A 25117-nucleotide genomic window follows, 5' to 3' on the forward strand; every position below is an offset into this window, starting at 1 on the left:
GTGCGGCTGTTTCATGGGACGAGGCGGCGACGAGGACGGCCAGCGAAGGTGGGGACCGACGACGAGGACGGCCGGGAAGGATGGGGACCGGCGACGAGGACGGCCGGTGAGGGTGGGAACCGGCAACGAGGACGGCCACCGGAGGGGAGACGAGGCGCACATCAAGCGGGAGATGTGATTCTATCGAGAGGAAGAAGAAGCTGTGGGGCAAAGCGGTTTTTTTTCGTCAGATCCAATCGCCCAGGCGGCTTAAATCCAACGGCTCCGATGCGACCGGCCGAACGGTTGGGCCGGCGCACCGGTGCAGATTAGTGCCCTTAATTTTGGCCCAATCGGTCACTAATGCGAAGTGGTAATTTTTTGTAAAAAAATAGATTCTAAGGTGTAGTTTTTTGTAACCCTAAAACAAGTGGTATATTTTTTTTGTGGGTGTATAGTACCATTCTTACGGTCAACACTGTTGAGTATCTCCGGGTAGGACTTGTAAATGACTCTTCAGTATGGCCATTAACCATTAATCTTCAGGGAGGAAAACAAGAAATCTATGCTGAAGGAACTCGCAGCCATTCACAGAGGCGATTCCAAACAAGAAGAGTGGTATGAACAATAGTCAGCGACTTGTGCCATTCACACAGGCGAGGGCTTACTCCTACGTTTTCAGAATCCAGCGAAGCAGAGAAGCCCAGAGGTGCAAGTACCCATTTTAAAAGGGAAAAAAAAAAAATCCAATTTTATTAATCACTAGTCATTCTCGGATTAGAACATATTTCTTCGTAGTGAAAAAGTAGAATGAGAAAGCTAATGAACCTTAAACTCACCCTCAGAATTTTATAGTCGACGGATTTTCCTTCTGCTATGCTCCCAACGCACAACCTCAGAGATTTTGCTAGTTATTTTGGTACGGAGGCAGTAGTATTCAGTGTGAAAACAGAGCCTTTATGTCCAACAAAAATATTTAGACATGACGCAACCGATCCACTGATTCAGCCACGTCATTCAAAACCATGAACATGTGCAGTAACAACCCAATCCATGTGAGCACGGTCACGATTAAACACAAGGGAAACGCATTGGATCCTATCTATACAATGGCATCCTTTCCTCCCCAGTTTCTTTCTCAAACAGATCACAGTGCTCTGTCTCCAGTGTACAAACAAAAGCAAATACTCCGTAAGTCCGTATATGCTTCGCAATATAAATAGGCATGGTGCGTTCCTCGGAGAAATACATCGACAACTGAAACCAATGAGATATATTTACATTGCACAGTCTGAAACCTCATATATAAATTCAAAGCATTCAGCATAAACTTGCTAAGCTGCTGTAAATGACAAAGGACTCGACCACGTAAGCTGACAGGCAGAGGTTGTAGATTTGAAGTCCCTCCAATTTAGCGTTCTAGTATATTTTATTATTGGAGCAAGGAAATCTTCAGGGATTTACTCTGTTCAGCTTCACCAGTCCAGCGCATTGCACAGAATTTCTGGTAACAATAGATTGCAGACGAAACTTCCAGACAACTGACCAGTACTCATTGACCAGGCAACAATTCAGGGATTACTGTATATCTTCAAGCATAACACTTTTTCCTAAGAGCTGATTTATCAAGTAAGCAATTAAAATCTGCAGTCTCTTCTAAATATTTCTGTTCGATGTGTGTGACCGGTACTCCTCGACCAGCTTGCGAAAGAGAGATCCTCCAGTTTCTATGAGCTTTGTAGGTTTGTCATACTCCACTACTTTCCCTGGAAGTGTTTATATATAACTCATTAGGTCGCTTCAACTACAGTTTATACATTCCATATTAATTTCAGGCCAATAAGACGATGAGTTCTATAAACATGTCACTATATGTTTCTTATAGATACATACCGTCGCTCATTGTAAGTACCATATCGCAGTCCATAACTGTTGGTATACGGTGGGCCACTGTAATAACAGTGGAATATTTGAATTCTGTTCGGATCGTTTTCTGAAGGATAGCATCTGTTGCATTATCTATAGAGGCTGTCGCTTCATCAAGAACCAAGATGCGGCATCTTCTCAGAAGTGCGCGTCCCAGACAGAAGAGCTGCCTTTGGCCCATGCTCCAGTTCGACCCGTCTTGCACAACTATTATGACGAGATCTTGATCAGTACTATGAATGAGAAAGTTCCAACACCATGCTAGCAAAAGGATATAGCTAAATATGTCTAGGATTACTAACATTTTGACATATTTATTGTCACATGTATTTTCACACCTATTTTCAGTTTCTGAAATCATTTGATACAGCTGAGTTTTCTGTTTAGCCAATTTATTGTTTTCAAAAATAAACTACATAAACCAAAAAATAGATGAAGTGAAGTTTCCTACCATGTGAATCCAATCCCTGTTCCTTCTCCCGGACAGCTTCAAGAAGTTGACATTTGTCAAGAACCTGCAGCATAATAACAATTAGAGTAACCACATTAGTGATGCCCTTTGAAATGTACATATGCCATAAACCAAGAAACGGGGGCTCTAAGCCTAAGCTCAGCTTCAAGAGGTGTAGCTTTACACTCCTACCAGGCCATCACCCTTGTTTGAGTTATCCTGAACTAAAATTTGGGTGCATATTTCTTCAATCAGTAAAAAATCATCTAGTTCCTCCTAGGCAATCTAGTTTTACTTTCTGAAAGCACTAGGTATATCAAAGTAACTGGGCTGAACTGCAACAATACTAAAAGAGGACCGCCTCATGATGAAAGATCACATCAGGTTCTTGTTATGGGGGGCCAACGGCCTGTGCATATATACATGTACATGTGGTAACTGTGCAGGAAACCTCTGGAGAAAATACGCAGGCTATGCATGGAAGGTGATATAACTCTTGACACCCCCCGCCCCCGGCCTTGGATCCAGAACACTGAGTTTGGAGAGATAAAATCACTGTTGAAAGCCACGAGCCACAAGACTAGCTTTGTAGTGCTCAAGAGAACCATCAGAGAGAGTCTTAACCTTGTAGACCCACTTACAAATGATTGGACAAACACGGGGAGGAAGAGAAAAAGGTCCCACGTGTCAGTACGCTTAAGAACAGTAACTCCTCTGCCTTCGCAAGCTGCCATTTGGATGAACACCAACATCATGATAAGAAGTTCGCTCTAGGACAACTACGATAGTGCTAAAAAAACACAAGTCATCAGGCGGAAGCAGGCGATGATGTAAGCCACAAGTAGGCTGAGTCAAGGAAGATGGCACATGAGAACCAGATGGCTCATTAGTAGAATCATCCACAACACATGGACAACGAGTATAATAGTGAGAAAAGGAGGGAAGAATAGGAGGAGGAAGAGGCACATCGATCATCAACATTCTCAAGAAGATGACGATGCTTACGCTCAGCCACACCATTTTGAGCATGAGCACCAGGATAAGAAAACCGAGAAAGAGTACCCTACTCAGCAAGGACACCACGTAACATCTTGGAGATATATTCTCCAATAGAGTCAGCATGAGATAGGCCAATAGGCGTAGAGAATTGATTGTGAACCATGGCAGCAAAACACTTATATAGAGAGATAACCTCACTGCAAGAAGGCATAAACTAAAGCCAAGTATAGCAAGAGAAATCATCTAAAAGATACCAAAGGAGTAATATAGTATTGATGGCCCCCTTCCGAAGCGAAGGGGGCCAGACCCCATACATCAGAATGAACTAAATCAAAAGGACGTTGAGCACTGACTCACTAGTATGATAAGCTAATTGAATCTGTTTGCCAAACCTACAAACCTGACACTCTAAAGAGATTTCTCCTAAGATAGACCCTAGAAGACCTTGAAGAACTAAAGACGACAGACAAGAACCAAAAAGATGACCTAGTCAATGATGCCACCGCTGAAAGGAACCAGTAGGTAAAGCGACAGAAGGAAAGGGATTGGCGACAATGGTGGCAACGGAAGGAACGTGAAGCCAGTCTAACTCCCAAAGACCCTGAGAGTCATGGTGGCGACGCCCAACACCAAGCAGGGTACACATGCGACCATCCTAAACAAAACAAGAATCAACGTCAAGAATGACATGACAACCATAATCAGTAAGCTGACCAATAGAAAACAGGTTCATGGTAAGTCAGGGAACATGAGCAACATCAGTAACAGAAAAAGAAGAAGTGTTTAGAGTTCCTTGACTAGCAACAGAAAGAGGAGTACCATCATCTGTGAGAACATGAACAGGAAAATCGAGAGGTCTAAGAGAGGACAAGGTGTAAGCATCAAAAGACAAATGAAAAGAAGCTCCATAATCCAGAAATTACAGATGTACCTGTAGGTGGTGCTCACGGAGTGCCAGAAGCATTAGTCACAAAACCTATAGTACTCGCCAAAGAAGAACCTGAAGGGGCAAGCAGACGCTTAACTCTCACAATATCCTGCTCAATCAAGACAATGGGTGAGGGCCTCGCAGTAGAAGCACGATCCCAGAAGAAGATGTATGTGCTTTGTTGCACATGTCCCGCTTCTTCGTGAAGCAATCAGACTTGGGGTGACCATCCTTGTTGCAGTAGCCACAATGAGCATGAGAGCGACCCTCACCACCACCGGAGGAGTTGGTAGGAGTGCCAGAGCATTGGGCGAGAAAGAGCCGATGCACCATACACCTTAACAGGAGCGTGAACAACGAGCACAAAGGGAGAGTCTCAAGTAAACCAGCACCACGTAGGCGAGACTCCTCAGCACAAATCTCAGAAAGCGCCTCCACAAGAGAAACACAACCACGAGCAAACAGCCGAGCATGCATTGTGGAGCCGAGACAAGAACTTGTAGACATGATGAAACTCCTTATTCCTGGTCTGATTGCACAACCTAGCCACACTGGAAAGTACCACGACGAGCAGTGCGAAGAGAGTCAAGTTGGCGCTAGATAACAAAACTTTGTGCATAGAAATCATTAAAAGTGGAGGCATCCTGCTAAAGAGCATGCTCCTGGCGAACCACAAACAAGTATAAGGCACCACTAGAGGGCTGTTAGCGCTGGCGAAAACGGGTCCACATCTCGAAGACGGTAGTGAGGCTCATAAAGTAAGAGGCAAACTGAGGCAGAGCACTATATGTGAGAGCAACCGCGACATGAGCATCATCATCATCGAATCAGTAAGTATAAGCAGATAGAGCATCATGGTTAGTGGGAAGAGCCTCCTCATATGTCAGCACCTTCTAGTCAAACCGCAACATCATCAGCAACCTTAGTTGCATCCACGGCAAGAGCCGGTGTCACCGGCGGGGTAGGAGTCACAAGAGGAACCAGGTGCGCCGAACATGGGACCTCACCAGAAAGAACACCCTAGAGAAGAATGGCACGCATATGAATGCACATAAAGGCAACAACTCAGTGTAGTTAGCACCACCAATAATTATCGGGCAATGAGGGATGGCAACATAGGCCAACGACGAAGGCATGGTACTTGTGTTTTGCGGGAGGAGTGGGCGACGCATCGAGAGGCCGACAGTTGGTGGCCAGGAGGCACAGCTGTGGACCAGATTGAACCGGGGGGCAGAACGTCATGAGGAGGGCGTCGGTGCAAAATTAGGAGAGGACGAAGGCGGGTGGTGGTGCATGTCTAGGAAGGCTACGGTGCAAGCCAGTGGGGATAGGGCAGTGCAGATCAAGGAACTGGTGAGATGGATGGGGGCGCAGTTGGCAAGACGGGGCAGATCGAGCAAGAAACTTTGGGTCGAGCGAGGCAGGTTGGGTGGAGTTGGTTGAATAGGGGCAGGAAGAGAGGAAGCAGCCATAGAAGAGAACTGCCGCAGCCAGCAACATAGACATCGAAGACGAGGAAGCGACGGCGCGCGAGAGGATCAAGCATGAGTTGACCGTACAAAAAAAGAACTAGGGCTCTAATACCATGTTAGTAAATATGCGACTTCTATTTCCTAGGAGCCAAGGGACTATACATGGAACATAATATAACTCTTTCGGTAATGATACCTTGTCATCATAATCTTATCTTATCATTGAGTAAGATGAGAAAAGTCAACATTGTTAGTTGTGTATAATCTTACCTCCCATATTTGTTCATCTAAGAATTGCCCAAGAGGATCTAGATTGTATCTTATTGTACCCTGAAAAAGTGTTGGATCTTGTGGAATGATACCCAAACGTGAACGCAGATCATGTAAGCCTATCATAGTGATATCCACAGAGTCAATAATTACTTTCCCTTCGCTAGGTTCAACAAGACGAAACAATGCACCAATTAAGGTTGTCTTCCCACTTCCTGTTCGACCAACTATACCAATCTTATCTCCACCTTCAAACTTGCAAGTGATTCCATGTAGTACAAGTGGAAGATCTATCCTATACCTGATCTGTCAAATGAAAATCAATTGCATACATCTGTAAGAAGTGTTAATACAGTTTTTTACCTTGTAAGGTGTACATGTAAATATTTATATCAGATTACCTTCAAATCCCTAATCTCCACATTGCCATTTTGGGGCCAATCTGGTAACGGTCGATTTTCTTCAACAACTTCTGTTGCTTCACTTTGTATGTCCATGTACTGGTTCACCCGTTCGACTGATATTATTTGATTCCCAAGGTTGCATTGGAATTGAATAGAGGCAACAAACATAATATTTAAGGAAAGACCATAGGACAATGCCATTCCCACAAAACCTGTGAAGGTACCAAAGCGAGGAATTAGTTCTACTATTTATAATATTAATGCCCTTGGAATTAATTCTACTATGATAGTATCAAATACTTTATTTAGTTACTTTCGACACATGAGCATTAGGACTAAAACTGCATCTTCATAAAAGATACAAGCCTATACATAAAATCATCAGAACAAGTGGTAGCTTGAGAACGTATGGTGTTTTATATTCACCTTATTTTGCCTGGCAGAATGAAGCAAATGTATTTTTCTTGGAACAATAAACATTATTACCTCAATTCATATATACAAGGCGTTATAGAACACATTCAGTCGAAAATTTATAACTTTGACAATAACTCCCTCTGTCCCAAAATAAGTGTCGCTGATTTAGTACAACTTTGTACTAAATCAGCGACACTTATTTTGGGACAGAGGGAGTATTATATAAGTAAAAAGTATTTGCACTCGTAGGTCAAAATACTATCATTATATTTTTCATCAATATTATTTTCATACTATAACTCTCTTCTAGTTTTCTACAAACATATACATATAAAAAGTACAGTTCAAATAAGTTTGCCAGACACCCATGTCATGTGTGAAACGACATCTATTTACGAGTGGAGGAGTCAATGAAAAGGTACCAACATTTACGTGTCAATGCATCAAAGATCTAACACCTTTTGCAAATCAGATACAAGCAACGATGGCCATAGAATGAGCTGGCTACTCAATTTTGTCCAAATATTTCAATCACCATGGTGTTCATATAATTGCTTACCAGGGCTAAAGGTTCCTTGAGGAAGAAGGGCCATGACGAAGGCAGAAAAAGAAAGAACTGCGGCGCTCATTATCTCCAGACGTTGAATCAACCATTCAGTTGCTGCAAAATTATAGAAATATGGACTGGCATTCCTGTCAACAAGATCCAAATTTTTAGCAAAGAAACGATCTTCTTCCTCAAAGGCCCTTATTGTTATAGCCCCTGAAATCGATTCACCCAGGTGGTTTGCTAGAGCAGACTTGGTAGTACCATTGATCCGCATCAATTCCTTGGCCGAGGCAAGATAGTACCTCTGCATGATCAAACATAACAGGTTTCGGTTAATGAGAACACTTGATGCAAAAATGTAGGCTCATTCACTCTCGGACTAAAATAGCAGCACAGAACATCAATTGGTGATTAAAATCGAATAATCTTACACATGAGCCTTAGCCACAAAGAAAAAAAGTCATATCAATTACCTGCAACCAAATTGCCAAAACTATCATTGGTACGGCTATGAACAGAACCTGCCATGTAATAACAACCAATACCCCTAGATTGCTATATGCAATTAGGCTGCCACCAAGGCTAAGTGCAAAGGCAAATGGAAAATCAAGGTCAATGATACTCAAATCTGAAGAGACCTGCAGTAGAAGAAAAAGAGAACGAATTAATCTATCGTAAGAAATATCTCTGGTGTAACACGCTGAAATTTAATGTATTTTCCATTCATTGAGAATTCTTACCCGGCTAAGAACCCTTCCTAGAGGAGTAGAGTCAAAAAAGGACATTGGTGCATGGAACAATGAATTGAGCAACTGGGAAAATAAGGATCTTGATGTCTGGATCCCAAGAACCACGACCAGCAAATATCTTGATAGCAAGAAGAACATTGTGCAAAGTCCGATAATAATGTACATGGAAATTAACTTCAGCGCACTAACATGAGGATTCTGGACATTAGCAGCCATCCACCAATTCTGTAATATTTGCCCAGCTACAAAAAATGTGTGGGAAATCATTGACAACGAGAAATACAGGAGGCCTTTGTTCTGGCGCAGGTAAAGCATATAAGGCTTAACACCTGCATCCCCTGTTTCTCTTTCCTCTTTCTTGATCAGTTGATCTGCCGGTGATGGCTTCACAGATTCTGTATGAATACCATCTGTCTCCTTCACTGATACTTCCTTAGATCTTCGAGTGGTTATATTGTTACTAACATCGGAAACACCAATTGTATCTTTATGGGCACTTACAAGGTCTTTAAATTCTTCACAGTCTGCCAATAGGTCTTGATAAGGTGCAGACCGGATAACCTCTCCATGTGACATAAACTGCCAAGAATCATCAATAGTTTTAGATGACATTAAAAATTAAATAAAGCTAATGACAGATAAATAGCTAATTCTTCAAAGTGGAGAGAAGTACCAAAATGGAGTCAAATATGGGTAGAAAATCCACTTGGTGCGTCACCAAAAGAACAGTCTTCTCTGATAGAGCACTCATGACATATTCCTGTTACAAAGAGCTTTGTAAAACAGTTCACGATCAAATAGAAATAGAATCCACATCTTCTGATATGATCCTTACATTGAAAAGACTTGTGGCTGTATGGGCATCAACAGCACTGAAAGGGTCATCAAGAAGATAGATGTCTGCATTTTGGTATAGTGCACGAGCAAGCTGGACGCGCTGCTTCTGACCACCACTAAGGTTTACTCCTCTCTCCCCAATTTGAGTACAATCTCCATATGGCAACATTTCAAGATCCTTGACCAACGAACACCTCATGAGTGTGTTGTGGTATCTTTCCTCATCCATCGACGATCCAAAGAGAATATTGTCTCGCACAGTTCCTGATTGGATCCATGCATTCTGAGAAATATATGCTATCTTCCCGCAGACTTGGATCTGGAAATTTTATGCAAAGATCATTAGTTTTATATAAAGTTGTTATGAAACAATGAATTCATTAACATACTTCATGTTGGAAAATATTGTCAAGCATAATTTTCATAAATTGCAAACCAAACATGATGCAGTTGTCAACATAACATGGATATGGCAGCTATTTTCTTTAACGTATGAAGTTAGTAAAAAACCATACCATGCCTTCAGTTTTTGGTACCTCTCCGAGTACAGCAGCCAAAAGCGTCGACTTTCCTGATCCTACCTCTCCACAAATCGCAATCTTTTCTCCACCTTTGACAATCAGATTTATATTCTTTAGAGTTGGTTTTGATGTGTGCTCGTCCCACGAGAAGCTACACAGATTCATCTCTATAGGGTAATCAATGCCAACAAAGTATTTTTTCCTAACTTGCCCGTTTAGCTCAGGTGCATCAAGGAACTTTGATATCCGAGTGAACGCAACCTTAGCTTGTATCACAACTGCAATAACTTCTGGTACTAACCTTATTGGTTCTTGCACAAGACGTAGAGTTGCCACAAAGGTGAAGACATTGCTAGCATCAAGAGGGATTTTCAAAAGATAGCATGTCAGAAAGGTCGCTGCCGAAACCAAAACAGGTGAAGACCAGAACATGAAAGTGTTGTATGCCCTCATAAGCTGAAATGCTGACAACAACTTGTACTCAACCTTTCTCAGCCCCTCGATGACCTTCTTGAAGTGAACTTCCCAAGCATAAAGTTTCAAGATCTTCATATGAACTAATGACTCAGACATGGCTTTCAATCTCACATCTTGTGCTTCCATAAGTTTAGTCTTACATTTGTGTTGCAGTCTAGCCAATGGAACGTTGCACAGTATGGTCAGAATGATGACAACCAAAGATGAAATCATTGCAGCACCAACCGCATCGTATAGAATTGCCAGAGAAATGCAAAGCTGAACACTTGTCGTCCATGTTTGATGGAACCAGTATGGGGATTCCCCAATCCGAAAGGCATCGACGATCACATAGTTCATAATATTTCCAGAAGAGTGCTTCATTTTTGCTGCATTTGATAGCTTCTGTTGTTTCTTGTAAATAGCTGCTGACAGGAGTGACCTCACCTGCAGTCCTAATCTCCGAGTGCGGAAATACCACTGTCTCTGTGAAAAAGATTCACAGCATTTGCAGATGAACAGTAACGCAGCAAGCACATAACCTTCGTGTTTAAAGGTCCCTTTCCCAAGTGATACATTGATGAATGCCTTGAGAATAATTGGGCCTGTTGATACGGCAAGAACCCTGAGCAAAGCAAAGAAACCCGAGACCGAGATGGCACGCCTGTGACAGGAAACAATAGTCCAGAAGAATGATGGTGTGGCGTGTGACGACGACTGCTTCTTTCCATTCAGCTTCTCCATGAACATCGAGTACTGGTTGCATGCTCGATCTGTGGCGCCTAGAAGTGGCATGTCTTTGTCCTCAAGGGGTTTCTTGTAGCCCACCTTCATTAGAGGATTCAACCACCAAAATGACATCTTGCTGAAAACCCCAGCTTTAGCAAAGGGAGTCACCTGACTCTCAGAATCAGCTACCTCTTCATCTGAAAAAATAATAGCCTTAGCAAAGGTAGCAGAAGTGATGCGGCTAGCTATGTAAGATGAGGAAATTGAAGAGGACTGACCTGTGAGGGAACCCATCTGTGTGCGCAATCTCTGTTGCTCCCAGGTGGACAAGCTCCTGTTGCAGCCCTGCACCAACCATGAATAGAGAACTAGTTAGGACCTAGGACAGAGACTTAACAGATACTCTTTCTCTATGAAGGAGCTGACGAGGAACAGATACTACAAATACTGGTACAAGAGCAACCTCAGAGTCCAAAATCCAAATCCCATGAAATTATCTAGAGGGGACACGCAGAAATTTGAACACTCGCTCGGAACTCGAAGATCACATTGCCACATAAACATAAAAGAAACCCAAAGCTGAAGAAGAAAACTGCACTGTTTTGAACTGTTTTCTTTGGCTAAGAAAGGTCGACAGGAAAAGCAACAAATTGCACCCGTATTGAAACCTAACCTATGAAGCAATGGGCCGGTAGTAGCGCCTCAAGTTGGGAATGAGCCGGCCCGCTCCGGCCCAGACCTGGTCCCTGGTGGCCCCCTATAATCTACACAGGGATATGGGGACCAACCCAATGGTCCAGGAGTGACTCTGACCCCATGTCCCACATTGTGCGATACGGTCCGACCCCCCAAACAATACATGATAACTTGCATGATCACTATAATTCAAGAATACGTTTCATTACCAGAACATGTCTAATCAACAAAACATGCAGGATTACATCACCAGGGCACACTGAAAAGAAAATCGGGACAAAATCCTCAGCCATGACATGACCACACAACAACAACCTGATCGATGAACATAGATAAACATTTTATCGCTCTAAATCACCCCAAAATGAACATATTCAACATGAATAAGGTAACACCAGAGCATTAGATAGTTTCTACTACATCTCAAGCGGTAGATTGGCCACTCCAGAAGAGTCGGCGGTATTGACTTGAGATCAATAATGAATCTACTTATGCTTCAAACCAACTGAGATATATATACCTGTGCACAAAGGACTCGGCGCCCTCCTCCTCCTTGCCCCGAGCTTGTTGTCCGTCCAAGCTATATAAGCTGCAGGGCCCGGCGCCGCAAGCTCTTTTACTACTGCGAGCACGAGGACGTCGCTGACAACGTGCGGACTCGATATGTTGGTGTGTGCAAGTTTTGTAATCTCCTGTGATACGTTGAGATCGGCAGCTTGAGAATCAAATCTTCTGCAAATGATTCCGGTGGTATCAATATACACCACGCGTGGTGGCCTCCATATTAATATAGTACTAGTGTGCAGATTCCATAGAGACGAGGCAGGATCCACCAGGTCAACTCTTAACAGCCATCCATCAAAACAGAACCAGCTGAAGCAGCATCCATCCGTGTCAGCGGGGTGCTGGTGCAGACCAACTTGGCGACAAGGGCGGCGCATGCATCGGCGGTGGAGAAGCCGAGGCCGGGCCTTGAGTGCCTGGGCTCAGGTGAGGCCGCAGGTTCGGACGGGGTAGTCATCGAAGGAGGCGGTATGGTGGTGGGAGAGGAGATGAGGCAGGCCATGATGCAGGATCCGAGGCGGAGAGGGGAGGTGGGCCGGGGCCGCCGGCGGCGAGGCGAGGCGAAGGAATGGGGGGCAAAGCGATGAAGATGAACTGTGTGATCTGGTTCAGCCCAAGTGTGGCTCCCACTCGTCATCCTGATGTGATGCTGCTAGTATTATTTCTAGTAGCAGCAACGGCGCGCTGGGGCAGACACACTTGTGCCCTCCAAGATCATCAGAGTCACTTGATAGAAATTGGACTGGGCCGATAGGGATACAACAAATACATTTTCAACTATTCTTTGTGGTTCTGTAGGAACTCGCGGCCCGTTATGCCAGTCGCAACATAAAAGACACTTCTTCTTAACACAAACGCAAAGCAAAGCTGCTTCCCGTTGATGAAATACATCGAAATTTATCTTTTATCTCTTGGAAAGCTGCAGCAAGTAAACAATCAAAATTGGCAGTCCCTTCTAAATATTTCCGTTCGATGTGTATGACCAGTACTCGTTGACCAGGTTGCGGAAGAGAGATCCTTCAGTTTCCATGAGCTTTGTAGGTTTGTCATACTCCACTACTCTCCCTGGAAGTGTTCATATATAGCTCATTAGTATGGGAAAGATCCACAATAAATATTTGGTTCCAAGTATAATTCAAATATTTCATATTGATTGGTTCAGGTCAATAAGACGATGAGTTCTACAAACATGTCACTATATTTCTTATAAGTTGCCGGATAAGAGCAACATACCGTCGCTCATTGCAAGTACCATATCGCAGTCCACAACTGTTGGTATACGGTGTGCAACTGTAATAACGGTGCAATGTTTGAATTCTGTCCGGATCGTTTTCTGAAGGACAGCATCTGTTGCATTGTCTATAGAGGCTGTCGCTTCATCCAGAACTAAGATGCGGCATCTTCTCAAAAGTGCGCGTCCCAGACAGAAGAGCTGCCTTTGACCCATACTCCAGTTCGACCCGTCTTCCACAACTATGAAGATAAGATCTTGATCAGTAATATGAATCAGACAGTTCCAAACATCATGCTAGCAAAAATATGAGAGCCATTAAGATTCCGATTCATTGTTGGAGATAATCCATTGATGGGTTCGAAGTACATGGGCCTGCACCCTCCTCTATTGGTGGAGAATGCGCCTAGGACTAATAAAAATTGACATATTTAGTGGCACATGTGTTATCACACCTATTTCAGTTTCTGAACTGATTAGACCAGAGTTTCTGTTTTCCCATGTTATTAGTTTCGAAAAAGGAACTGCAGAAAAGAAATTATAGGTGAAAGTGAAGTTTCCTACCAAGTGAATCCAATCCCTGTTCCTTCTCCTGGACAGCTTCAAGAAGTTGACATTTGTCAAGAACCTGCAGCACAATAATAATGAAACGACCACTTTAGTACTCCCTCTGTTCGCTTATATAAGACGTTTTAGCCGGTTCAGACACTGTGCTAAACAGTTTAAAACCAGCTGTCTGAAACGCCTTATAAAAACGAACGGAGGGAGTATTAATTTTGAAATGTTCATGCACCACAAAATGAGAAAGTGGGACCTAAGCGATCAGTTGGTGGGAGGTGTGTGGCTGTACAATCCTACCAGGCGTTAAACCAATCTGTTTGAGTTCTGAACTCGAATTTGTGTACTTATTAAGTTTCATGAACCAACCACTAGAATCAAAAGTCCAAACTGATGAAGAAGGTTGGGCAATCCAGATATACTTCAACACTTATTACTTTGATCAACGAAAATTTATCTAGGTCCTCTTAGGCAATCTAGCTTTTTTATGAGAAAGGCAACTTGTCTTTTGACATTCCTCTAATTCAACTTCCTCCCCAATTTGACTCTATGAAATCTAAGGTATATATCAAAGTAACTGGACTGAACTGAACTGCAATAGTACTGCAAGGACTGACTCATGATTAAACAATAAACATACATCAGGTTCTTTCAGTGTGATACCTTTTCATCATTATCTTATCTGATCATTGGGTAAGATGAGAAAAAGCAACATAGATGCGTACATCTTACCTCCCATATTTGTTGATCTGAGAATTGCCCAAGAGGATCTAGATTGTATCTTACTGTACCCTGAAAAAGTGTTGGATCTTGTGGAATGATACCCAAATGCGAACGCAGGTCATGCAAGCCTATTGTGCTGATGTCCACAGAGTCTATAATTATTTTCCCTTCGGCGGGTTCAACAAGACGAAACAATGCACCAATTAACGTTGTCTTGCCACTTCCCGTTCGACCAGCTATACCAATCTTATCTCCACCTTCAAACCTGCAAGTGATTCCATGTAGTACAAGGGGAGCATCTTTCCTATACCTGATCTGTCAGACGAAAATCAATTGCATACATCTGTTAGAAGTGTTAACAGAATTTTTTTTTACCTTGCAAGGAGCACGTGCAAATATTTATATCTGATACCTGCAAATCCCTAATATCCACATTGCCATTTTGGGGCCAATCTGATAACGGTCGATTTTCTTCAACAACTTCTGCTGCTTCACTTTGTATGTCCATGTACTGGTTCACCCGTTCCACCGAGATTATTTGATTCGCAAGTTTGCATTGCATTTCAATAGAGACAACAAACGCAAAATTTAGGGAAAGACCATAGGACAATGCCATTCCCACAAAACCTGTGCAGGTATGAAAACAAGGAATTAATTCTACTATTTGCAATATTAATATTCATAAACTGTACATCTGTAAAGTATCAAATACTTTATTTAGTTAACTTCGGCACATGAGCATTAGAATTCAGTCAGAAGTCGCTGAAAAAGTAGCAACATTTACATGTGAATGCATCTAAGATCATACTTTTTGCAAATCAGATGCAAGCAATGCTGACTACTCAACTTTGTTCAAATATCTGAAGCACCATGGTGTTCATACAATTGCTTACCAGGGCTGAAGGTTCCTTGAGGAAGGAGGGCCATGATGAAGGCAGAAAAAGAAAGAACTGCAGTGCTCAGTATCTCCAAACGTTGAATCAACCATTCAGTTGCTGCAAAATTACAGAAATATGGACTGGCATTCTTGTCAACAAGATCCAAATTTTTGGCAAAGAAACGATCTTCTTCCTCAAAGGCCCTTATTGTTATAGCCCCTGAAATCGATTCACCTAAGTGATTTGCTAGATCAGACTTGGTAGTACCATTGATCCGCATCAATTCCTTGGCTGAGGCAAGATAGTACCTCTGTATGACCAAACATAACAGGTTTCGGTTAATGAGAACATATAATGCAAAACTGTAGGACAAAAATAGCAGCACAGAACATCAATTGGTGGTTGAAATAGAATAACCATAGACATGAGGCTTAGGGTAACTCCAACGCGGATCACCTAATGGACATCATCAAATGTCCGCGGACACGTCCAAACATGCCCGCAAACAGACCATCCATCCAACCGTAGTCACCAAATCCGGACAGTGGGCTATGACTGGGCCAGGCAGACCGAGAGGAAAAAGAGATGAGTGCACATGGGTTGTGGGGAGATGTGGACCAACTAACAGTGGGTCAGGCAGACGTCCGGACTCCCCCAAAACTCCCGCAGTTTGAGGAAATTCGGACGTCCACGGATATTTGGTGACTAGCATTGGATGGCTAAAATTGCCAAGACCATTCATGTCCGGGCATTAGGTGATCCGCGTTGGAGTTGCCCTTAGCCACAAAGAAACAAAGTCATACCAATTACCTGCAACCAAATTGCCAAAACTATCACTGGCACGGATACAAACAGAACTTGCCATGTAATAGCAACCAATACCCCTAGATTGCTAAATGCACTTAAGCTCGCACCAAGACTAAATGCAAAGGAAAATGGAACATCAAGGTCAACGATACTCAAATCTAAAGAGACCTGCAGTAGAAGAAAAAGGGAACGAGTTAATCTATCGTGAGAAAAATCCTTGGGTGTAACACGTAATGGAAATATATTGTATTTACCACTCTATTAATAATTCTTACCCGGCTAAGAACCCTTCCAAGAGGAGTAGAATCAAAGAAGGACATTGGTGCACGGAACAATGAATTGAGCAATTGGGAAAATAAGGATCTTGATGTCTGGATCCCAAGAACAACAACTACAAAAGATCTTGATAGCAAGAAGAACATTGTGCAAACTCCCATAATAATGTACACAGAAATTAACTTCAGTGTGCTAACATGAGGATTTTGGACATTAGCAGCCATCCACCAATTCTGTAATATTTGCCCAGCTACAAACATTGTGTAGGAAATCATACACAAAGAGAAATACAGGAGGCCTTTGTTCTGGCGCAGGTAAAGCATATAAGGCTTAACACCTGCATCCCCTGTTTCTCTTTCCTCTTTCTTGATCAGTTGATCTGCCGGTGATAGCTTGACAGACTCTGCATATCTACTTCGATGAATATCATGTGTCTCCTTTATTGATACTTCCTCAGGTCTTCGAGTGGGTATATTGTTATTAAGATCCAAAACACCAGTAGTATCTTTATGGGCATTTACAAGGTCTTTAAATTCTTCACAATCTGCCAATAGATCTTGATAAGGTGCAGACCGAATAACCTCTCCATCTGACATTAACTGCCAAGAATCATCAGTAGATTTAGATGACATCAACAAATAAATAAAGATAATTACAGATAAATATAGATCATAGAGGCACGTATATTAGCATATGGTGACTTCTTCGAAGTGGGGAGAGGTACCAAAATGGAGTCAAATACAGGTAAAAAATCCACTTGGTGCGTCACCAAAAGTACGGTCTTGTCTGATAGAGCACTCATGACATATTCCTGTTACAAAGAGCTTTGTCAAACAGTTCATAATCAAATAGAAATACAATCTGCATCTGCTGATATGATCCTTACATTGAAGAGACTTGTGGCTGTATGGGCATCAACAGCACTGAAAGGGTCATCAAGAAGATAGATGTCTGCATTTTGGTATAGTGCACGAGCAAGCTGGACGCGCTGCTTCTGACCACCACTAAGATTTATGCCTCTCTCCCCAATTTGGGTACAATCTCCATATGGCAACATTTCAAGGTCCTTGACCAACGAGCACCTTGCGATTGTGTTGTGGTATCTTTCCCCGTCCATCGGTGATCCAAAGAGAATATTTTCTTGCACAGTTCCTGATTGGATCCATGCATTCTGAGAAACATAAGCTATTTTCCCGCAGACTTGGATCTGGAAAGTTTATGCAAAGATCATGAATTTGATATAAGGCTTTTATGAAAAAAATGAATTGATTAAGATACTTCACGTTGGCAAATATAGTCAAGCATAATTTTCATAAATTTCGAATCTATCATGATGCTTGTCAAAGGATATTTTTCTTTTAATCGTGTCTAAATTCCAAATATGGCATCTATGTCATTAACATATACATATGAAGTTGGTAAAAAATCATACCATGCCTTCAATTTTGGGGACCTCTCCGAGTACAGCAGCCAAAAGTGTCGACTTTCCTGATCCCACCTCTCCACAAATCGCAATCTTTTCTCCACCTTTGACTATCAGATTTATATTCTTTAGAGTTTGTTTTGATGTGCTCTCCTCCCACGAGAAGCTACACGAATTCATCGCTATAGGGTAATCAATGCCAACATAATATTTCTTCCTAACTTGCCCGTTTAGCTCAGGTGCATCAAGGAACTTTGATATTCGAATGAACGCAACCTTAGCCTGTATCACGGCTGCAATAACTTCTGGTACTAACCTTATTGGGTCTTGCACAAGATGTAGAGTTGCCATAAAGGTGAAGACACTGCTAGCATCAAGAGGGATTTCCAGAAGATAGCATGTCAGAAAGGTCGCTGCCGAAACCAGAACAGGTGAAGACCAGAACATGAAAATGTTGTATGCCCTCCTAAGCTGGAATGCTGACAACCACTTGTACTCAACCTTTCTCAACCCCTCGATGACCTTCTTGAAGTGAGATTCCCATGCATAAAGTTTCAAGACCTTCATATGAACTAATGACTCAGACATGGCTTTCAATCTCACATCTTGTGCTTCCATAAGTTTACTCTTAGATTTGTGTTGCAGTCTGGCCAATGGAACGTTGGACAATACGGTCAGAACGATGACAACCAAAGATGAAATCATTGCAGCACCAACCGCATTGTATAGAATTGCCAGAGAAATGCAAAGCTGAACACTTGTCGTCCATGTTTGATGGAACCAGTATGGGGATTCCCCAATCCGATACGCATCGACGATCACATAGTTCATAATATTTCCAGAAGAGTGCTTCATTTTTGCTGCATTTGATAGCTTCTGTTGTTTCTTATAAATAGCAGCTGACAGGAGTGACCTCACCTGCAGTCCTAATCTCCTAGTGCGGAAATACCACTGTCTCTGTGACAACGATTCACAGCATTTGCAGACGAACAGTAACGCAGCAAGCACATAGCCTTCGTGTTTAAAGGTCCCTTTCCCAAGTGATACATTGATGAATGCCTTGAGAATTATTGGGCCAGCAGTTACCGTTAGAACCTTGAGCAAAGCAAAGAAACCTGAGACCAAGATGGCATGCCTGTGACAGGAAACAATAGTCCAGAAGAATAATGGTGTGCCGTGTGACGGCGACTGCTTCTTGCCATTCAGTTTCTCCATGAACATCGAGTACTGGTTGTGTGCTCGATCTGTGGCGCCTAGAAGTGGCATGTCTTTGTCCTCAAGGGGTTTCTTGTAGCCCATCTTCATTAAAGGATTCAACCACCAAAATGACATCTTGCTGAAAAACCCAGCTTTAGCAAAGGGAGACACCTGACTCTCAGAGTCAACTACCTCATCGCCTGGAAAAAGTAGCCTTAGCAAAGGTGGCAGTAGTGATATACAGTAGCTTGATATGTAAGATGAGGAAGTTGAGCAGAGATTTACTTGTGAAGGAACCCATATGTGCGCGCAATCTGTGTTGCTCCCAGGTGGATAAGCTCCTGTTGCAACCCTGCACCAATCATGAACAGGGGACCATTTAGGACTTAAGACAGAGAAGAGATGATCTTTTTTTATGAAGGAGAAGGCAAAGAACAGATACTCTTTCTTTATGAAGGAGCAGACAAAGAACAGATCCTACAAATACTGGTACTGGAGCAACCTCAGAGTCCAAATCCCATGAAATTATTTAGAGGGACACACAGAAATTTGAACGCTCGCTCGGAACACAAAGATCACATTGCCACATAAAAATAAAGGAAACCCAAAGCTGAAGAAGAAAAACTGCACGGTTTTGTTTGGCTACAAGAAAGTACAAAAACTATTTTGTTTGGTGCCACAAATGAAGCAATGATGCCAGTGTTGACCTCTCTAGGCTGCTGAATCAAATAGCGTCCTCCTCCTCGCCCCAAGCTAAGCTGCAGGGCTCGACGCCGCAAGCTCTTTTATGACTACTACAAGGACTGACTACTACAAGGACGGCGCTGACAACGTGCGGACGTGCTATGTGCGTGCGCGCAAGTTCTGTAATCTCCTGCGATATGCTGAGAGCGCAGCTTGAGAATCAAATCTTCTGCAACCCATTCCGGTGGTATTAATAGATGCAGACGGAATCACCTCACATGCCACATTATCTACTCCTGTTCCACTGCATAGAAACGGAATCACCCCATTCCACATTAATGCTACTCTTTCTTAATGAAGGAGCAGACAAAGATCACACAGAGTGGCACTGCAGAGTGGAACAGATACCCTAATCTCACAAGGAACAGATACTCTTTCTTCATGAAGGAACACATACTATAAATACCGGTACTGGAGCAACCTCAGAGTCCAAAACCCACGAAATTATCCAGAAGGACACACGGCAATTTGAACGCGTGCTCGGAACACAAAGATCACATTGCCACATAGAAATCAAGGAAACCCAAATCAGGATATGTTTGGCTACAAGAAACTACAAGAACTGCTTTGTTCGGCTAGGAAACTATGAAGAAGCAATGATGCCAGGGTTGACCTCTCTAGGCCACTAGGCTAGTGAGCAGTAGCGCCCTCCTCCTCATCCTCCTCCTCTGTCCAAGCTAAGCCGCAGGGCTCGGCGCCGCAAGCTCTTTTATAACTACAATGGTGTATTCCAAGGCCCCCCTCATAATGGAAAGCAGCTACTTGCTACTTTGAGACAGCCTGCTGACGTGATGTGCGTGTGTACAAGTTTTCTAACATATCATGTGGTACGCTGAGATCTAAGCTTGAGAGTCAAATCTTCTGCAACTGACCAATATAGTAAGCTATCAACCGATTAACATAAACCACGGGCAGTGGCCTCCATATGAATATACTACTACTAGTACTATGCAAACGGAATCACCTCACATGCCACATTTTTCTACTGCATAGAAACGGAATCACCTCGTTCCACATTGGTGTGGATCAAAGCAGAACCAGCTAAAGCAGCATCCATCGGCGGTGCTGGTGCGGACCAACTTGGCGACGAGGGGGCCGACATCGGCGGTGGAGAAGCTCGGGCGAGGCCGCAGGTTGGCTCGGACGAGGCAGTCGTCGATGGAGGCGGTACGGTGGTGGTGGGAGAAGAGAGGAGGCGGGCCATGATGCAGCTTCGGAGGCGGAGATCGGAGGTGGGTCGGAGCCGCCGCCGCCGGCGGCGGCGAGGGAATGGGGAAAAGCGATGGTGGTGGCGTGAAGAGGAACTGTGTGATCTGGTCGGTTTGGTTCAGACCAAGTGTGGCTCCCACTCGTCAGGCTGATGATGCTAGTTTTCTAGAAGAGAGGCCCAAGAAGCGCTCCCCCACAAACGGCAGTAGTGCGAGAGCAACTAGTTCACCACCGCTACTTCGAAAGACTCATAACTATTATTTGGGGATGCGTCCTCTCAGCCGCAATCACGCGCCACGCTTTGAACACTTCCTTTGAATTTTATCTTTTAATTTTTTCATGCGTTTCTGGCCTTTTAAACAGGGTTTTTAGGGTTTTTTAACTTTTTTGTTTTCCACGGGTCTTCCTTAACTTTTGGAATATAAACTTTTGAAAAACAAATTGCACGAAAGAATATTTTTTTTGCTTCCGCGAGAGGCACGGCCGTGACTCTCATAAACAGAAAAGAAATGTGTTTTTTGATTTATTTATTTATTTGCTTCCGTGAGAGGCACGGCCGTGACTCTCAGAAACAGAAAAAAAACGTGTTTTTGTTTTTTTCCTTTCGTGATAGACACGGTTTTGCTTCCGCGAGAGGCACATCTTTCGAAAAGAAAAAAACATGCTCCCAGTTCGGTTTTTTTGTCTGATTTTTTCGTTTGATTTTTTTGAAAAAAATCGTCAAAACCAATCAACATGGGATCTAGTTTTGAAGATCTCGACGCGAGGATCCAATGGTGAAAACGGTTCGAGACTTGGACGTGCAGTTTAAGAGATAAAACGTTTTTAATAAACGGATGTACGAAAAAGAGGAAAGTCTCAGGTTGTGACAAGTAGCGCGCATGCAGTGCGCCACTTGTCACAACCTGAGGAGGTGGGAGTGATCTTTGAAAGAAGTACTCCTTAATTAGTGATTTTGTAGCAGTCGTGCGTAAACCTGGCCAACTAAGCCGTTATCGGCATGCCTAGTCCATCATGGGCCTGGCCCAATACGTGGCTAAACGGGTCATACCCGATATGTGGCAAGCCTTGGGCCGCAAAGTGAGGCCCACGTGCCAGCACGCATGACCCGTTTATTTTTTTATTTTATTATCCTTAAAAAATACTTTATTTTATTTTTATTCTTCTCAAAAAAAGTTTATTACTTTTATTTTTCTGATTTGTGTTTTACATATAGCCCCAAAACAACCAAAATACCAAATTAGCACAAAAACATGGGGCCCATTAAGGATAAACGAGTCGAGGGCCGGCCCATTTATTAAGTGTGTCGTGCTTGGGCCGGGAGGTGCAGCCAGCTTGCCAACATTTGAAAGTATTTCGTATTATCATCACCTTGAATGAGCGAGTCGGCCTTGGAACGTTGGTACCACTTAATCTCTTCCTCAAGGTGATGATAATACGAAATACTTTCAAATGTTGGCCAATGGCAGACATAGAAAGAAACGTATCTTTGCTCTTGACCAGGAGGAAGGCCGTATCGAGGGGGACGCACCGCTCAGAGATTATATTACTAAGTATTACAAAGAGCTTTTTGGTCCTTCCACTCAAACACTTTTTGAGATGGACGAGTCTTTCACTCATGACATACCTCAAGTTTCGGAAGCGGAAAATGAATTCTTAACCTCTCCGTTCTCTGAGGAGGAAATTCAAACCGCGGTGTTTCAAATGGAACACAACAAGGCTCCGGGACTGGATGGATTTCCGGCGGAGTTTTATCAATGCTTTTGGGACGTGATCAAGGCAGACTTGGTTCAGTTGTTTAACCAACTGCATACCAAAGACCTTGATATTTCCCGCTTAAACTTTGGGAGATTATCCTACTGCCCAAGATTAAGGAGGCTAGTTGTATTCAACAATATCGACCGATTTGCCTTATAAATGTAAGCTTCAAAATCTTTACGAAGGTCGCAACTAACCGGTTTGAATGGGGTGGCTGACCATGTCGTCAAGCCCACTCAAGCAGCATTTATGCAAGGACGCAAACATACTAGATGGAGTTGTTGTGTTGCATGAAACTGTACATGAGCTTCACCATAAAAAGTTGAATGGAGTGATCTTTAAAATAGATTTCGAAAAAGCCTACACTACTGGAATCTGGCAATTTGCCGTCTGCCACATCTTTGTCATCTGACAGCTGACAGCAAGAGGCTATTTGTCGTTCGCTTCCACAAAGCTGACGGCAAAGAAAGGGCTGATGGCAAATGGGTATTTATCGTCAGCTGATTCTTTGCCGTCAGCCAGCTGACGGCAAAGAGCTGGAAGGCAGACAACAAAGGGCCAGGTGGGCCCCACAGGGCACGCGTGGCTAGGTCAGGTTCTTTGCCGTCCGCCAGCGGACGGCAAAGAGGAGACGTAGACCAGCCCTAAACGACCGCCCTCTTTGCCGTCTGCTAGCAGACGGCAAAGAAGGCCCACTTAACGGGTCGTGTCGTCTCCCCTCTCTCTCTTTCTCTGTCTCCCCTCCCCCGCGTGCCCGCCTCTCTCCTTCCTTGCCGCTGTCGCCCCCGCCGGCCAGCCCCGCCCCCAGGACCCAGCCCCCGCCACCGTCCAACCCGCCCCCCTCCCCGCGAAGAGGAACCCCAACGCGCCCCGTCGCCCCACCGCGCCCCATCGCCGGAGAGGCCAGCGCCGTGCCGCCCCGGTGCCGGACCCCTCCCTGCGGCCCTGAGCCGCCCCGCCCCGCTGTCGCCCTCCTCCCCGCGGCCCTGCGCCGCCCCGCCCCACCGGCCGACCTCGCCCTCCTCCGGCGATCCCCTGCAGGTTTCTTCTGTCGCCCCTTTTTTAGTTTAGTTTTTTTTCATTTCTTTTAGTTTAGTTTCTATTTTAGTTTCAGTTTTAGTTTTAGTTTTATTTTCAGTTTAGTTTTAGTTTTAGTTTTAGTTTAGTTTAATTTAGTTTATTTTAGATTAGTTTTAGTTTTAGTTTAGAAGAAGAAGAGGAGTAGAAGTAGGAGGAGGAGGGAGGAAGAAGAAGAAGAAGAAGAAGAAGAAGAAGAAGAAGAAGAAGAAGACCCTAAATAGCAAGTATCATTGGTGCGAGATACATGTGGCCGTCGGTGTCGAACACTACATCCACGTCCCACAAATGGCGCCGACGTCCTGCGTCCCAAAGCGCCGGGCGCCGGCTTCACTTATGGGATATGGATCTGGTGTTCAACGTCGAGCGCCACATGTATCTCGCACCGATAATACTTGCTATTTAGGGTTAATTATTAGGGGGTTAATTAGGGGGTTCCTCGGTGTCGGTGGTACCCTAAATAGTAAGTATCGCCTGTGCGAGGTACATGTGTCCGTCGGTGTCGAATACTACATCCACGTCCCAAAAGTGACACAGGGTCCTGCGTCCAGCAATAACAGTTCTCGGTGTCGATGGTGGTCGAACACCATTGCAAATTTGTCTGGCAGCCTCAGAGATGACGATTGAAAGCTAAGTGTTGAAACTTGAAACACCGAAACTAACTCAAGTCGGTTTGGTTGTTTGAAAATTTCAAAACTTGGCTTTAATCCTCATCGCAGAGGCTGCCAGACAAATTCGCCAAGGTGTTCGATCGTCACCGGCCACCAGAACTATTGTTGCGGGACGCCGGGCGCCAGCTTCACTTGTGGGATGTGGATGTAGTGTTAAACACCGACGGCCTCATGTACCTTGCACCCATGGTAGTTGCTATTTAGTTTACCCGGGGACGAGCGGGTTAGAGGGTTCCTCAGTGTCGATGGTACCGTAAATAGCAAGTATCGTCAGTGCGAGGTACATGTGGCCGTCGGTGTCGAATACTTGCTATGTTACTCATCTTTTGATTTAAATATGCAGTTATTTCGTTGTTGCGAAGGTCTAGTGTTCGACGAGCTCCGCCCCTGCATTCGTTGGTGAGCACAAATGACATCTCCTCCTCCCCCCTTCATTTGCTCTGTTCCGGTCTTCATGCCAATGAAACTTGCTAGTTATAGGTGTCAATCATCAGTATGCATAACCACTATGCGTCTCCCGTTCGAAAGGGTTACATCTATAAATATGCATGCATTTGCATATTTATAATCATGATTCTTTCAAATTGTCCAACGTTATCCATGGACAACCCGAGTAT

At 43.7% G+C, this 25117-nt stretch overlaps 2 protein-coding genes across 3 annotated transcripts; both read right to left on the reverse strand.

The window, feature by feature from the left end:
* Window positions 1–1146: 1146 nt before the first annotated feature.
* Window positions 1147–12068, reverse strand: LOC123155550 (ABC transporter C family member 10). Its single transcript, XM_044573704.1, has 13 exons — window positions 11905–12068; window positions 10967–11033; window positions 9498–10885; window positions 8981–9301; window positions 8819–8905; window positions 8137–8724; window positions 7870–8034; window positions 7406–7700; window positions 6427–6641; window positions 6026–6331; window positions 2357–2420; window positions 1873–2112; window positions 1147–1745 (listed from the first exon to the last, which is right to left on the reverse strand). The coding sequence occupies exons 2-13, from the start codon at window positions 10980–10982 to the stop codon at window positions 1636–1638; spliced, it is 3795 nt and encodes a 1264-aa protein (XP_044429639.1). The 5' UTR covers window positions 10983–11033; window positions 11905–12068; the 3' UTR covers window positions 1147–1635.
* Window positions 12069–12701: 633 nt separating this feature from the next.
* On the reverse strand, window positions 12702–21127 carry LOC123155549 (ABC transporter C family member 10). 2 transcript variants are annotated; one of them, XM_044573702.1, is made up of 13 exons: window positions 20791–21127; window positions 19327–19393; window positions 17854–19241; window positions 17308–17628; window positions 17146–17232; window positions 16421–17020; window positions 16149–16313; window positions 15354–15648; window positions 14873–15087; window positions 14470–14775; window positions 13744–13807; window positions 13182–13421; window positions 12702–13013 (listed from the first exon to the last, which is right to left on the reverse strand). In XM_044573702.1, exons 1-13 carry the CDS (start codon window positions 20800–20802, stop codon window positions 12904–12906), a joined length of 3870 nt encoding a protein of 1289 aa, XP_044429637.1. In that variant the 5' UTR covers window positions 20803–21127; the 3' UTR covers window positions 12702–12903. The 2 variants fall into 2 exon arrangements, with proteins under 2 accessions (XP_044429637.1, XP_044429638.1); XM_044573703.1 differs by lacking the exon at window positions 20791–21127 and adding an exon at window positions 19749–19766.
* Window positions 21128–25117: the final 3990 nt, after the last annotated feature.

Source organism: Triticum aestivum, chromosome 7B (assembly GCF_018294505.1).
Source record: "Triticum aestivum cultivar Chinese Spring chromosome 7B, IWGSC CS RefSeq v2.1, whole genome shotgun sequence".
Classification (NCBI taxonomy): Eukaryota; Viridiplantae; Streptophyta; class Magnoliopsida; order Poales; family Poaceae; genus Triticum; species Triticum aestivum.

What these genes read in the sequence shown, in the direction of transcription:
- LOC123155549 (XM_044573702.1), bottom strand. An exon ending in CAGCCACAAGTCTCTTCAAT is followed by an intron (nt 17,233 to 17,307) that starts GTAAGGATCATA and finishes TCTTTGTAACAG; the next exon opens with GAATATGTCATGAGTGCTCT. An exon ending in ACAGGGATTGGATTCACTTG is followed by an intron (nt 13,422 to 13,743) that starts GTAGGAAACTTC and finishes TTATCTTCATAG; the next exon opens with TTGTGGAAGACGGGTCGAAC.
- LOC123155550 (XM_044573704.1), bottom strand. An exon ending in TTTTGGCAATTTGGTTGCAG is followed by an intron (nt 7,701 to 7,869) that starts GTAATTGATATG and finishes TTGATCATGCAG; the next exon opens with AGGTACTATCTTGCCTCGGC. An exon ending in ACAGGGATTGGATTCACATG is followed by an intron (nt 2,113 to 2,356) that starts GTAGGAAACTTC and finishes TCGTCATAATAG; the next exon opens with TTGTGCAAGACGGGTCGAAC.